General features: G+C 49.9%; 1 protein-coding gene across 1 annotated transcript in view; it reads right to left on the reverse strand.

Moving 5' to 3' along the window:
* SKIC3 (SKI3 subunit of superkiller complex) overlaps positions 1–16,077 on the reverse strand; it is a 1,256,060-nt gene that overhangs the window by 975,090 nt on the left and 264,893 nt on the right. Inside the window, exon 11 of the mRNA XM_086960925.1 lies at positions 3,811–3,950. Within this exon, the coding sequence (XP_086817051.1) occupies positions 3,811–3,950 (140 nt within the window). The remainder of the gene's footprint in view (positions 1–3,810; positions 3,951–16,077) is intronic.

The raw sequence follows: 16,077 nt of genomic DNA on the forward strand, positions 1-16,077 counted from the left end.
TAAAGTATATTGTGGATTGACTCATCTTTTTTAACTCACCTTCACCTCACGACTACACTTTCCCGTGCCCTCTCACACGCCTGCACCATATGGTTGGAACAAAAGATCTCCGATAAAGAGCCCCTTTACGGGTGCCCGTCAGACATTGCAGCGCCAGTCTGACGAGGAGCAGAACCCATATGATGAAGCAGGACACCTAGCGCGCTGGGTGTGTGAGGGTTTTAGTTCCAAAAAGGGAATTCCCCCCTTTTTGTTCCTTCTTCTACGTTGCACACTCACTCTATCTTTGCATTCCTATTGGGGAACTTTGTACCCTCTTTGTGTTACTAAGGATTTTATTAATACCCTGTATGATTATTTCTAGCTGGTATTCCAGACGTGCCAATCTTTGGGCTGAACTCATGGAGGGAGGAGTGAGGGGTTTTGTCTCGGTGTGTCCCGAGTCTGGTCATCTATGTATGGGGGTGCTTGGTTGGGTTCGGGGATGGGAGAGCTTATCTGTGCGGGTGAGGCTCCCAGAACTTCTAGTGGCTGTGTGATGCTTGGGGAAAACTGTGGGGGTGGGTTGTGAAAGTTTGTTTTCGGAATTGTGAGGCACTTCCATTGGTTTAGGTGCAGGGAGGGGGTTTGGAGCTGTTGTCTGTGGGCCGGATTCGTTGGTTGCTGAATGGGGGTATAGGGAGAGGGGGCAACAGTATAAGGGCTGTAATGTATCATTTTGTGCAAGCTTTGTGTTAGGTGTGTTTAATATGGATGAGTTGTGTGAATTGGGGGGTGGGGAAGTTGGATGAGATGGTGAGGCTGGGTAGAGATAGTTAGGAGTAATGGGTTTGAGTCGAGGGGTTGTTTTGATAGTTTTTCAGGGAAGGCTGGCTCGCGGTAAGGGTTACTTTCGAGTGGGATTGGGATATGTGAGTGAAGGCGATGCGTAGCATGGGGAAGAGAGAGTCGAATGCATCCAGGTTGTTGGCTTAGATTAGGACTGTTCCATTGCTGTAAATGGTTGCAACAGTGTTGCTGTTGCGTGAGTGGAGGTTAGGAATTATGAACGTTAGTTTGCAGCTGTGGGTGTGCTAATTGTTTTAGAGATGTGGAGGTGGGATCTGAGAGTGGAACTCCATCCTGCCAGATTTTGGGTGTGGAAAGTAAGGTCCATTTTCTGCATGCCTATGTGCAGCAGTGGTATATGTCTGCAATTAGTGTTTCATGCTGCTGTCTAATTAGCCTGTGTTTAAAGTTTCTTTTCGCTTTAGGTGAGAGGTTGAGGGGGTAGATGACGGAAAATGAGTTCTGGCCATCGGGTTTTAAGCAATGTGCGGTGTTGGTTCGAATGGGTTGGTTAGACTGTTCTGTGATTTATTTGTTCTGTTCTGGATGTTGCATTGTTGTATTGGGTGGCAGACTCTTTCTAGACAGCGTTCTGACCGTACCTGGTTGTTACTTGTGTTCGATTTATCAGTGTTGTCAAGGGGTTAGTTGGGCCTCTCTATTGGTAACCTTGTTGGTCACCAGCTTAGTGTAATGTACCGAGAGTTTACCTGCTTACAGGAACGCAATGCTACAGTTTGTTAGGGAACTATGCTATAATGGCTGTTGTTATAGAAATAGAAATTAGATCATGTTTTTCCCTTTGCGTCACACTGACCGGACATGGAGCGTGAGGTAGTCAATGGCTGTGTAAGGTTGATCGGCTGGGTTGCCCCTCTCAGGAGAGAAGAATTTTGTCATCAGGGTACCTTGACTCAAGGAGCCGCCATTTTGTGGTCAGGCATCTGGGGTGAATTGTGTTGGAGCTAGAGGTAGAAATAGTTTGATTGACTCACTTCCAATTTGGAGTATACGGGGGATTAGATGCAGCCGTTTCTTGCAATTGGTGGATCGGCTACAGATTTAATGCTCGGCCGGAGGACGTTGTCACCGGTGTGCCAAGGCCTGGGTGGATACCATTTTAGGGTCAGGCTTCTAGTTGAAATTGTGTTCTAGGAGATAGGACTTTACGTTCATTTGGTTGTAGATATTTATTGGTGATTTAGGAGTTTATTTGCTTGCCTAGTGATCGCTGTTAGCACCGAGTACTATTAGGACTGTGGATGACTTTTTTGCCGGAGTGCTTGTCCCCGCATGGCGGCCATTTTGGAGTCAAGCCTCCCGGATATTTCAGTTGTTGTAGTTGGGTTTGAGGCAAGACCGTCATTTGAGTGGGTTAGTTGGTTAAGGAGACAATGTTGATCGCTAATTGTGCTGGTCGCAATGCTTAATTGTGAGGCTCATCTATCAATTGGCTTGATTACATTGTTTCCTGTTTGTTCTTTTGGTCCTCAGCTTCAACTGCTGGTCGCTGACCGGTAAACAGAATTGATCTTGAAAAGGGAAGGAGGTACAGTACGGATACGAAAGGATGTACATAAATTAAGCTTTATGCAAATAAATGATCAGCCTCATCAATGGTATCTGCATAAATCAGCCTGGTCAAGAGCAATGTAGCAAAGAGAGACGTATTAGTGAGAGGTTGTGCAGGAACTTGAGGCAGACGTATAAGCATGTATAATATGGAAGCACGTGACAGACAAGGCTAACATACAAATTTTTTTTGAGAGCCTACGGTTTTGATGTAGTCATCTGCAACTATGGACAATGATGAATGCGTGCATCAACTGATGATACAAGCTCCAATATAAGATTGGAAAAGTCACATGGCAAAATCTAGTTGTGTATGTGGGCATGTTTCCAGGAAGAGAGATACACAAACGAGTAACCTAAAGAATCAATAAACAGAGGCCATTATGGTTTAGTTGTTTACTAGCATGTCCTGCCACTATATTACAATCCTAAAATGGTCCAACTGCCGTTGGTTGGAAATAGAAGTAAAAACGAGCTTCTTTGTAAAGCATGAGCGTAGTTTTATTTTGCCTTATCATAGTTTTTGTTATTTAAAAGGTTTTTGGTCTTTATCATGTTGCTGAAACAATTAACAGGGCTGAGCATGCGCCTTCTGCCTTAACCACCACATGCTATTTAACCACTACTTCAAAATGAGAAAATTTCTAATGTAATTTACATGTTATATACTTCTCATATGCCTTTACATATGTGCTACCTGCCATGAGAATGTAGTTAGAGTTTGGAAGCTGTCCTATCCTCCAGATTAATTACTATTAGGATTAGCAAAGAGTGCACTAATGTCAGTGGCAATCTAAACAGAGTGGACAAGGCATCTGACACTTTTTGGCAAATATCGAACCCTGCCAAACTCTACTATCGTCTTCATTACGTCCTTTGGAAAATTATGATTTTGTCACATATAGATTGAGAATGATACAGAGATATGTATTTTTCCTAACCTACTAAGAAACAAGGATTTATCAACTATACACCTCTGTTCACCTGAGGGAACACTTCAAAACTTATACATGATCTACTAGTATCTTTACTTTCATTATTCTGTGTATCTGTTAACTGAAAACGCAGTAAAGAGTTTTGCACAAAAAAACAGAGGCTTAAAAAAGACCTGATCCAAAAGCTACATTTGTTATGTTAGTTCATATAGACTGGAAATCTGGGGCATTGTATTTTTGCTAGGGGGGAAATGCATGATTAAGTAAGGCATTAAGTAAAGTGTTTATGGTACGCTATATAGCAAATGTGATGTGGCTCTCGATCCCTTGATATTCTAGTTCTGGAGAACCTATGATATTTCCGTTGTGCAGAATTTTACATTTCATGTGTGACCTACATTTAACCCAAAGAAACAGCAGTATTTATGGGTACCCCAAATGTACTAAAATCACAATTATTTGAGAAAAGCATTACCTCTTCTATGGACTTCACAGCTTCTTCTAAGTAGCCAGGATCACCATCTCGGACCATAGCTTCAGCTTTCACTTGTAAGGCAAGCTTTTTGAGATTAAGATGGCCAATAGATGCATTAAATTGCATTAACGTCTTCAAAGCTGGAAAATAAAGGACATACCAAAGTCTTGTTTCTGATTTACCATCAAATCAATATCTATAAACAAGTTATTTTGTCTCTTCTTCAAGTAACTGCAGTGCGCTCCACTTTAAATATAACTAGCAGTCAAAAAAATGTTGATCTAAAATATGGTCATTGATGTAGGCTCATGACCTTTAGATTTAGTTCCAGGGTAGGTTTCTCTGACAAATAGCTCGTAAGCTACTGGAAGCTCTCCTGCGATTGCAAGTAGTTTTCCTACGTGCAGCCTAGTCTACTAAATTTAAGCTTTTGCTTAGTTGAATTCATATATTGTATTAAAATTACGAAGTGTGTATTCAAGCCAAAAAATATGTATTTGCAGAACTCAAGCTGATATTTGTAGAAAAATGGCTGAATTTTCTAAATATATTTAAAAGAAATATTTGATTGATAAATTGTGCTGTCCTGGGGAAACTTATTATTGTGGTGCCAGGGGCATTGGTACTACGCAGAAATATTCCAAATGAATACTGCTTTTTTGACATCAGAACTGGTAAACATGCAGATTGCACTGATATTAAGCTTGCATATGATGGTCACTAATGTAATCTAGTCTAAAGTGGTCACTAGTACAACACAAATGAACAAGTTACTTACCTTCGGTTATGATATATCTGGAAGGGACATAGATTAGTTATAGATTCGAAAGGTGGCGTCGGTCGGCTGCGCGTTCGTCGATGGCGTCTGGGTCGCCGGGATGACGTCGCGGCAGCAACGTAGACGCCGCCCTTGAGCGCGGACCTCAGTTCTTATATAAGACATTCTACGCCATAAGCACAGAGCTATGCAAGACACTGACCACTGGTGCACAAAACTAGGACCCTGAAAGGAAGTCCTTAAATCTAGAAGTCAGTTTGCAGAACAGGGAGGATGGGTGGGGCGGTAATGAATCTATAACTAATCTATGTCTCCTACAGACATATGGTTACCGAAGGTAAGAAACTTGTTCATCTGAAAGAGACTATTAATTATAGATTCCTTACCTTAGAATAGATACCCCAGCAAAACCAACCCCGGAAGTGGGTCTGAGGACCAAGTTCACACCAGTATATCCTGGAGAACAGAACGGTCAAATAAGCCGTCCCTCCAGACATGGCTGTCCAGGCAGTAGTGCTTTGTAATGTGTGCAAAGATGCCCACGTAGCTTCCTAACAGATGTCATTAAGAGGAACACCATGTCCCACGGGAGGTTCCTTCTTTGACAAGTAATAGCAAGCTGTGATGCACAAAACGACCCACTTAGAGATGGTCAGTTTGTGCATGGCCTGACCTTTTTTGGAACCCACGTAGCCAACAAAGAGCTGGTCATCCACCCGGAATTGGTTGGTGCGATCCAAATAAAAAGAAAGCGCACGTTTTGGATCCACACGGTGGAGCCTCTCTTCCTCCATAGAAGGATACAGAGGCGGAAAGAAGATGGGCAAAGTGATGGCTTGACCAATTTGGAAAGAAGTAACCACCTTGGGAAGAAAGGAAGGTCTGGGTCTTAAGACGAACTTGTCTGGATGAACAGCCAGAAAAGGAGGTTTTGAAGAAAGAACCTGGAGCTAACTCACCCTGCGAGCAGAAGTGATGACAACCAGAAAGGCAGTCTTTAATGTAATTGTTAGAAGGTGGTTCTGACACTCTGGGCCGCCCGGATTTTTCGCTTTTTGAGCACCTATTAGTTGAGCTTTTACTGTGGGGTAGCCTCATAAGTTGGGACTCACCCACAGTGAACTCATGATGAAAGACTGCAGGTGCATTTTACTGGTTACAGGCAGACATGTGTAAATGCGAGTGCATATGTGTGCGGGCTGGGCAGAGAAGAATCTCGGCATTTCTAGTCCAGGAGCAGCTACAAAGTGAATGGTGTGGCTGGACTTATGCTGAATTGGGTTGTGACATGGAATAGGCTTTATACAGTTGGAAGAAACATGCCAGGGAAAGTCAGTGTGCTTTACAGAGTTTATTCCATTATTCTCTTATGGGGATAGGAAGCACCTCGGCTAGTTTTACTTTCCTAGGGCCTACAAATTCCAGACACGCACCAAAGTTCACTGTAACCTAGGTGAGAAGAAGTATTCTGCAAAGTCCAAAGTCATATTTGTACTGCTTTTGGGTCATCCAGAAATATTATATTTATCGGAGTCAGCTCATTACCAGGGCCTGGCTGGGGACTGACCCCAGCAGCCTGGATTGATGACCTTTCCTCCAAAGAGAGAAGATGGGTGGAGCTCCAGGCTAATCAATCAGCAGCTGTCACTGGATGCCAGGCACCAAGCTCCACCCGGAAGAAGGCAGCACTGGGAAGAAGGGGCTCTCAGAGACCATGTGGCAGGAGACCCTGGACGACGCCATTTTGAACTAACCCAGAGGCCTGGGCAGGAAGGAGGGAGCAGGGGCAGAGAAGTGATGTGTTGCTGTGTGATAGGGCGAACAAAGACTTCCTGCCAGCCCCCTCCCCAAATCTTTAAACAGAACTCGCACAGGAAGAGGAGCTCTCTCTGGGGTGTGGTCTGCTGAGGCAGACGGTGTTGGAGGTTTCAGTCCCACCCGGACTGCCAGGTGAGTCTTCCGGCTCTGGGTGGGCTCCCGGAGCGGCAAGACTCACCTGGCGGTCCGGGTGGGACTGAAACCTCCAACACAGCACAAACGCAGCCAGAAGCCCACATCACGGCTCTCCCCGGAGCAGCGGGAGAGCCGCTGCTCTGAAATGCAAAAGTGCCCATAATGCCTGCAGGCCCAGACCGGCCTGCCAGGGCAAACCACGGTTCCTTTGGTTGCGATGGACCCAGGAGAACGGGGACACCACCACGTGTGTGACAGGAGCAGGGGGTGCTGGGGGAGCTACAGGAGCAACGCAGTCTCCCCCAGCGCCACGAAGAGGAGTCCCTCCCTAAGTCTCATGGGGACTTGAAAAGAATAGCCCCTCAAGAGCTCAGCCAGCATTTTAACTCTTCCTGGGCTGGAACTTTTGTTTTATAGCTGGAGGAGGATTGAGAAGGGCACCAAGGGGATGAAGGACTGAGCTGGGGATGTCTGGAGAAGGGTATCCCCTGAAGGTGAAGAGGTGTAATTGCACCAGAAATGCATGTATCAACATTATTTCCTTTAGAGGGACTGAAGGTCACTTGCGTAAGGTGATGTCATAAGCAAAGTGGGGTTATGTTGCCAGACATTCCTGCTAGGGTGTTTGGCTGTATATGCTTAATCCTGTGATTTTATCTGTGATGCCTTTAAGGGGCTGTAATTGCAACGCATTCTAATGTTCAACAAATGTGAGTGTACTGTCATTCTAAAGTGATGCTTAAGCATGTGTTCTTGCTGCTGTTGCGCTTAGGTGAAAAACCCAGACTGTTAGCCCTTAATATGTCGAGGTGTATACTTCATGGTCAGTAGGAAATGCTCAGTCAGGGTTGTGGGTCACCAGGGCAAGTGTACCTATTTTAAATGCTTGTTGAGGTAATGGGGTGGGTCGCCACTGGGATGATGCAAGTATGAAGGGCCCTCGCTCCAGGTTATGTACAACTAACTGCACTTGGGGGCAAGATGATGTGCATACATGGGAGTGGTGGTACTAGACTCCACCCACCCTTCCACCCAGCAGGAGGGGAGAAGATGATATGCAAAGTCACAAAGTAATTCCAACAGATTATGTATATTTGTGAATTAGTGCATAGTATTGAGTAGTGTGTGTGTGTTTAATAAATGTGCTCTTACTTTTATAAAGCAAAGTACAGGCTGGACAATCAATTGTTGAGTGTTATTGCTGAGCACCTGTAATGACGATACCTAACTCACACCACCTCCCTTGAGTAAGCCTCAGACTGCTCTGCAACGCTACCCTCTGAGAGTCAGGTGCTACAATTGGGTGTTTAGTTCCTAGTGAAGGACAAATGTAGTCATGTTATTTGTGCAGGCCTCACAGATACTGCCTCGTTTTCCAACAGTAATAAGTCTGAGAGGACAGTTATGAAGCGGCTCAAAAGAAGCGCACATAAGGTAAGTAAGAACGAAGTCCTACTGAGGCATTACGAAGGGAAAAGGAGGAAAAAGATGTGTAATTCCCTTAAGAAAGCAATTCACAACAGGTGACATGAAAAGAGAAGGCTGATCAGGAAGCCTAAGAAAGGCTGAAATGGCCGGGAGGTAGCCCTTAATAGTGCCCAGAGTAGATTCCTTCTGGGCCTAAGAAAGAAGGAAAAAGAGAACCTCAGAAAGAGGGGCAGAAAGGGGATCCACAGCCTTTGCTGCACACCATGCCACAAATTTGTTCCACCTACAGGCGTATACCGTCTTAGTGGAGGGACGCCCGGCTGGCAAGATAACATCACAGACTTCGGGAGGCAGGTAAAAAGCCGCCAACTGCCGCCGCTCAATCTCCACGCAAGGAGGTGGAGGCAGGACAGGTTCAGGTGGAAGACCGTCCCCCGCTGCTGCGACAGAAGATCCTCCCGAAGAGGCAGTCTGATCGGAGGATCGATGGCCATGTGTAGCAGCTCAGGATACCAGACTCTTCGTGCCCAGCCACAAGTATGAATTGGGCCCGGTCGCGCTTGATCTTCTTCAGCACTCTGGGCAGAAGTGGTATAGGCGGAAAGGCATATAGAAGCCTGCAGCTCCAATCGCAACGAAAAGCATTGCCTAGCGAGTGCCGCCTTGGAAATTCCAATACGCAGAATTGCTGACATTGGGCATTCTCTTCGGTGGCGAACAGATCTAACCAAGGTTCTCCCCACTACTGAAAGAGACCTTGCACCACCTCAGAGTGAAGATGCCATTTGTGATCAATCATGCACCTGCGGCTGAGTTCGTCCAAACTGGCCTTCAGTGAACCTGCCAGGTGTTGACCCACCAGGGATATGCCCTGATGTTCCAGCCATGTCCAGAGATGGAGAGCCTCTTGACGTAGGGTCCACGACCCCACCCAGTCCTGTTTGTTGCAGTACCACATGCCCTCCAAGATATGAACGCAATCAGACAAATTACCCTGGTGCTGTGCCCATAGGAACTGTAGATCCCAGTGCAGAGCCCGCATATGTCACCTGGCATGATCTACTAGCAGGATGCAGGAGGCCATAAGGCCCTGCAGCCTCAGGGTCATTCTGACCGAAACAAGAGATCGAGGCTAAAAAATCGGTTTCATAGCTCGAATATCCCGGACTCGCTGCTCAGGAGGATAAGCCCGAAACTGCATCGTGTCCAGAACCACTCCGATGAAAAGGAGCTTCGGAGAGGGAATCATTTGTGACTTCGGCACGCTTCTAGTGAACCCCAGTGAGTGCAGGAGGTCCACCGTAGTCTGGAGGTGGGAGACAACTGCCTGGGAAGAGCCTGCCTTCAACAGCTAGTCGAAGAGATAGGGGGAAGCACCAAAAAGTAGTGGGAGTAGCAACCACGACATACTTCTGGGGCAGGAACACGCTTGATGGCTCCCTTGGCCAAGAGAGCCATAACTTCCTGTTGGAGAAGGGCCAGATGATCCTAAGACATGCAATGGTACTAAGGTGGCATGGCTGGGGGGGTAGCCTCGAAGGGGAGGGAGTGGCCCCTTCAGACTATTTGCAAAACCCACCTCTCTGACGTGATAGTGCGCCAGTGAGGGAGGTGATCGCAAATCCAGCCGCCCACTGGCGAATGGTGGCCCTTAAAGGTGAGACTAGGAGGGTTTGGAGGCTGCTGCAGAGGGGGTGGTGGTGGACTGGCCCGCTCGCTAGCCCCCAGACCCACGACGGTGGGTTCCACGTCCCCAACGGTGCAGGGGCTAGACAGTATGTGCCGGCCTGTAGCTCTGGGCGGGGTGTGGTGTGGCACCCCTTCCATAGCAATGAAAGGAGTGAAAAGCAGGCACCCCTTCCATAGCCATGAAAGGGGTGAAAAGCAGACTGCGCAGGACCGGTGGTGGAGAGTCCCGAGGACTTGGCCTTAGCCTGAGAGTCCTTAAAGCGCTCTAGCACATTATCTGCTTTGTCGTCGAAGAGGCGATAGCCATCAAGGGCATGTACATCAGGGAAGCTTGGACAACCCCAAAAAAAAACAGTCAACCTCAGCCAGGTATATCGTTGAAGGGCTACAGATGTTGAAATCGTGCTGCCCAGCGAATCGGCGGTGTCCAGTCCACACCGTATAGTAAACTTAGTTGCATCCCTCCCCTCGGCGACTGCATAGGAGAGCACAGCCCGGGCCTCCTCCGGGCATTGGGGCAGCATCTGCACTAACGCATGCCACAGAGAGTGGGTGTAACAGCTCTACAGACATGCACTGTTTACGGACTTCTTCCCAAGATGGTCCAGCTTTTTGGATTCCCTATCAGGTGGTGCAGTAGGGAATGCGCCTTTGGACATGGAGGCTTGGACTACCAAGCTCTCAGGGGTGGGGTGTTGGGAAAGAATAGTGGGGTCGCCCGAGCCGGGCGGTGGTATCGGGCAATCATCCTTTCCACGGGAGTCCCTGTGCTGGGACGGGACCAGGTGCCCAGAAGGATGTCCATTAGGGCTTCATTGAACAGCAGCAGGGGCTCTGAAGAGCTCGCTGCAGGTTGAAGCACCTCTGTCAGGAGGTTATTCCCGACTGCCACCCTAGGTAGCTCGAGGTTGAGAGCCTCTGCCGCCCTACACAACTAACTGCGTAAGAAGCTCCTCCTCCATAGCCACAGTAGGAGGAGACAACATGCCTAGGTCTGGGGAGGTATCCAGACCACTGGCTTCCCCCAACTCCTCTCTCCTGTCTTGGTCGTACTCCAACTGGTCAGTTAAAGGGTCACCAGAAGCCTCCTAGTCCTCTTTACCCTCCTCTGGTTGACAATCTGGCCTAATCACACCAGGGTTGAACAGGGGAACAAAAGTACCCGTCAATGCCGGTCCGGCTCCGTGTCCACGTCAGGGTGAAGGCTGGGGTAGACGCTGGCTGGGGACGCAACCGGAGTCGGCAGCAAACGGGGTGCTCGTGAATTCTGCGCAAGGAGAGGATTTATGAGGTCGACCGGCGCCGATCAGATCCAGGCCTGGATCCAAGGGGATCCTGTGGTGCGAGGCCGCCGGCATCAAAGGGTCCCCAGCAGAGCCCGTGGGGCTCGAAGGCGTGCCAGCGGAGTCGGGCTGCCCAACGGCAGCGGTGGCGCTTGTGGGGCACCCAGTCCCTCGACCTCCGGCGCGATCGGGACCTCGAACGGCACAGAGCAGACCGCCGGGTCTTGAGAAGCTTTCAGGACTGCTCCCGCAAAGACTTCAGATTCATGGTCAGGCAGTCAGAACACAACTTGGGGTCCGGGTCACATTTCAGACACATGCGGTGCGGTTCCATCACCGTCATCAGCTTTCGGCAGGAACCATAAGCCTTGAAAACAGGCATCCCTCGTGCACCAAGAGTTGATGGACTCAACATACGATGTCGATAAAAGTCGGGAAAAAGTCAGTCAAAAAGTGACTGGAGGTACTGCTCTCTCCGATCCTGCGCTGGCGCGGAAAAAGAAAGAACTGACGTCAGCGAGCGAGGGTGGTGTCTAGACACCTGGAGGTAATTCTAAGGTAAGGAATCTATACCTAATTGTCTCTTACAGATTATATTTGTAAGTAGCTCTGAATAATTTTGATAGGACATAAGTAGATCGTATTACCGAAAAGGTTAAAGAATTCATTCTAGAGTATAACTGCACAGTCATCTCGAAGAATTGGTTGACATCCTCACAACCCCCAGTAAATGCAATTAGCCTAATAACTTCTGAAGGTTTGGTCAACTAAAGATAAACTCTATGCTTTGATCTGAGCAGCTACACCAGATTTATGTAGAGCATATGAAAGCACTTAGCAAGCATTGGCAGAGTTGTGATGCAGACTCGGGAGCATGGGGCTAACGGTTCGATCCCCAGCACAGAAGGCAGATAAGCTCGGCATCATGTGACTCTGGGCAATAGCTCCCCGACGGCCCCCAGCACCTCGAGATCCTTATGTGTGATTAGTTTGCGCTTTACAAATACCGGGTTATAATGCGAATAGGCTTTGCCATTTTTACCTATTTTGCTTTGCCAATGTTTTCTGTTGGTGCTGTGCAGGCCATAACCATGTCTTGCCTATGCTTGAATTGTGTAGCTTGAGTCTTGTAATTCCATTCCAAGCCATTGCAGTTATGGTCAAGGCTCAAAATGAAAGCATAAGTTACTATTTGTGTAACAATATATCTGTAAGAGACATTAGTTAGTGATAGATTCCTTACCTTAGAAATATCCCCAGCCGGCAGACTAGATGCGGAAACTTTTGCGTAGCAATACCCCTGCGCGTCGGTAGGCGTCATCCGCGGCTGGTCGTGTTGGTCGTCGGCGCCGTTAGCGCCGTAATGACGTCGCCGGAGTACTTAGACGCCGCCCTCGCGCACTGACGTCACTTCTCATACACAGCTTTTCCGCGCCAGATACGCAGAGCCATGATAGAACCAATACTGGTGCCATGAAACTAGGGCCCTGAAAGGGGGTGACCTTAACCCTAGATATCGGTTCGCAGAACGGGGAGGATGGGTGGGTCGGTAAGTAATCTACTAATGTCTCTAATGCAAACCAATAATCACACCAGAAAGTCCTGGAGGACGGAACGGCCAAAGAAGCCATCCCTCCGGACTTAGCAGTCCAGGCAGTAGTGTGGTGCGAACGTGTGCAGCAAGGCCCACGTAGCTGCCTGACAAATGTCCTGTAAGGCAGTAGTGGTTGCCGTGGCCCGAGTGGAGTGGGCCCTCAGCCCAACAGGAGGTTTCTTCTTAGCTAAAGAGTAACACGCTTGGATGCACAACACGATCCACCGAGAGATGGTCCGCTTGTGCACCGCCCGTCCTTTCTTAGCGCCCACGTAACCAACAAAGAGTTGGTCATCCACCCGAAACTGGCGTGTCCGATCAAGATAGTAAGAGAGCGCCCGTTATGGCGCCAGACGGTGGAGCCTCTCTTCCTCTTTCGAGGGATGCGGAGGCGGAAAGAAGGCGGGCAAGGTGATGGACTGCCCAATGTGGAAGGCTGTGACTACCTTGGGCAGGAAAGAGGGTTTTGCCCGCAACACAATCCGGACAGAAAGGAAAGGAGGTTTTGAGGAAAGAGCCTGGAGCTCACTCACTCTCCTGGCAGAGGTGATGGCAACCAGGAAAGCAGTCTTAAGAGTAAGAAGACGGAGAGTACAGTTATGAAGCGGCTCAAAAAGAACGCACATCCAGTAAGTTTGAACCAGGTTCAAGTCCCACTGGGGCATCACGCAAGGAACAGGAGGGAAAATATGACAGATGCCCTTTAAGACTCTGTTTACAATGGGGGACTTGAACAAAGAAGGCTGATCAGGTAGCCTTAAGAAGGCTGAAAGGGCAGAAAGGTAGCCCTTGATAGTGCCCAGAGCAGAGCCCTGCTAGGCAAGAGACAAAAGGAAGAGGATAACCTCAGAGAGAGGGGCATTGAGAGGATCCACAGCCTTTGCTGTGCACCATGCCACAAATCTTTTCCACCTGCAGGCGTACACCGACTATGTGGAGGGACGCCTAGCTGCCAGAATGACATTACAGACTTCAGGAGGCAAGTCAAATGGCCTCAACTGTCGCCGCTCAATCTCCAAGCATGGAGGTGGAGACTGGACAGGTTCGGGTGGAGGACCGTCCCCTGCTGCTGCGACAGAAGGTCCTCCTGAAGAGGCAGACGAATCGGAGGATCGACTGACATACTGAGTAGCTCAGGATACCAGTAACTTCGCGCCCAGTCCGGAGCAACAAGGATGACGGGGGCCCGGTCGCGCTTGATTTTCTTCAGCACTCTGGGCAGAAGTGGTATAGGCGGAAAGGCGTACAACAAACCGCAACTCCACTCGCGACGAAAAGCGTCCTCGAGCGAGTGCCGCCTTGGAAATTCCAACGCGCAGAACTGACATTGCGCGTTCTCTTTGGTGGTGAATAGATCTAACCAAGGCTCTCCCCACTTCAGAAAGAGGCCTTGCGCCACGTCCGAGTTCAGACGCCATTTGTGATCCATCATGCACCTTCGGCTGAGCTCATCCGCCCTGGCGTTCAGAGAACCTGCCAGGTGTTGAACCGCCAGGGTCACACCCTGATGTTCCAGCCACTGCCAGAGGCGCAGAGCCTCCTGGCATAGGGTCCACGACCCCACCCCACCCTGTTTGTTGCAGTACCACATTGCGGAGGTGTTGTCCGTGAACACCTGCACTACACTCCCCCAGATAGAGGGGAGGAATGCCTTCAGTGCTAGACGAATCGCCCGCAGCTCCAGAAGGTTGATATGGAGCCGGGACTCCGCCGGAGACCAGAGGCCTCTGATCTCCGCCTCTCCCATGTGGCCTCCCCAGCCCTGGAGGGACGTGTCTGTCACAACTACGTGCTCCGGTTGGGAAAGAGAGAGGGACCTGCCGCTTACTCAATCGCAGTCCGTGAGCCACCACTGCAGCTGTCTCGCTGTGCCCTCCGAGACCACGACATGGTCGGACAGGTTGCCCTGATGCTGGGCCCACTGAAACTTCAGGTCCCACTGCAGAGCCCACATCCGCCACGTGGCGTGATGCACCAGAAGGATGCAGGAGGCCATCAGCCCCAGAAGCTGCATCGTCAACCTGACCCAGACCCGGGATAAAGGCTGAAAGATTGGAATCAGAGCCTGAATATCCCAGACCCGCTGTTTGGGAGGATAAACCCGAAACTGTCGAGGAACGGTCCGATGAAGAGGAGCTTCTTTGAGGGGCTCAGGTGTGACTTCGGCACATTGATGGAAAACCCCAGCTGGTGCAGGAGGTCAGCCTTAGTCTGGAGGTGGCTGACGACTGTCTGGGGCGAGCCCACCTTCAACAACCAGTCGTCGAGTTAGGAGAAGACTGAAACCCCTAACCTGCGCAGATGAGCTGCGACCACCGCCATCACTTTCGTGAACACCCGTGGGGCGCTGATAAGGCCGAAGGGGAGCATGGTAAACTGAAAGTGCTCGTGGCCTACCATGAACCGCAGGTAGCGCCGGTGGGCCAGCAGGACGGGGATGTGGAAATAAGCGTCCAACACTACCATGCAGTCTCCTGGGTCCAGGGCAGCTAGGACCTGAGCCAATGTCAGCATTTTGAACTTCTCCTTCCGGAGGAAGCAGTTGACGTTCTGTAGGTCCAAGATAGGGCGCAGGTCCCCTTTGCCCTTCTTGGGTACCAGAAAGTAGTGGGAGTAACAATCACACCCTACTTCTGACCCAGGAACGCGCTCAATGGCCCCCTTGGCCAAGAGGGCCGTAACTTCCTCTTGCAGAAGTTGCAAGTGATCCCCCGACATGCTGTGGTATTGCGGTGGCATGGCAGATGGGGTCGCCTCGAATGGGAGGGAGTAGCCCCTTCGGACGATTTGCAGCACCCACGTGTCCGACGTTACAGTGCGCAAGTGAAAGTGGTGATGGCGAACCCTGCCCCCCACTGGCGTCACATGGGCCTGAAAGCAGGGACTAGGAGGGTTTTGAGGCGGATGCTGCAGGGGAAGGTGTGGACTGGCCTCGCCGTTGTCCCCGACCGCCGACACAGCGGTTTTGCACGGCCGCCACCGCGCTGTGTATTAGTCTGCGGTGAGTGGCTGGCAGCACGTGTGGGAGCGCCCCTTCCTTGGCCATGAAAGGAGCGAAAGGCACCCGTTTGCTGGCGTGGGGCCGAGAGGCCCAAAGACTTGGCCGTAGCCCTGGAGTCCTTAAAACGCTCAAGCGCATGGTCTGCCTTGTCGCCAAAGAGGCGACGGCCATCAAACGGCATGTCCAGGAGAGTGGCCTGGACATCGGCCGAAAAGTTGGCGTACCTCAACCAGGCGTGGCGTCGAACTGCCACCGTCATTGCCATCGCTCTGCCCAGTGAGTCCGTGGTATCCAGCCCAAACCGGATGGAGTAGCGTGCCGCAAGCAAGGGCTTGGGCGAGTTTAGTCCGGGCCTCCTCCGGACATTGTGGCAGCACGTCCGCGACCGTGTCCCACAGAGTGTGGGTGTATCGGCCCAAGAGGCATGCGGTATTGACTGACCGCAGTCCCAAACTCAGGGAAGAGAACACCTTCTTATCGAATTGTTCATACCTCTTGGATTCCCGATCGGGCGGAGCCGTCGGGAATGCGGTCTGGGAAG

This window comes from Lissotriton vulgaris, chromosome 3_1, assembly GCF_964263255.1.
Source record: "Lissotriton vulgaris chromosome 3_1, aLisVul1.2, whole genome shotgun sequence".
Classification (NCBI taxonomy): Eukaryota; Metazoa; Chordata; class Amphibia; order Caudata; family Salamandridae; genus Lissotriton; species Lissotriton vulgaris.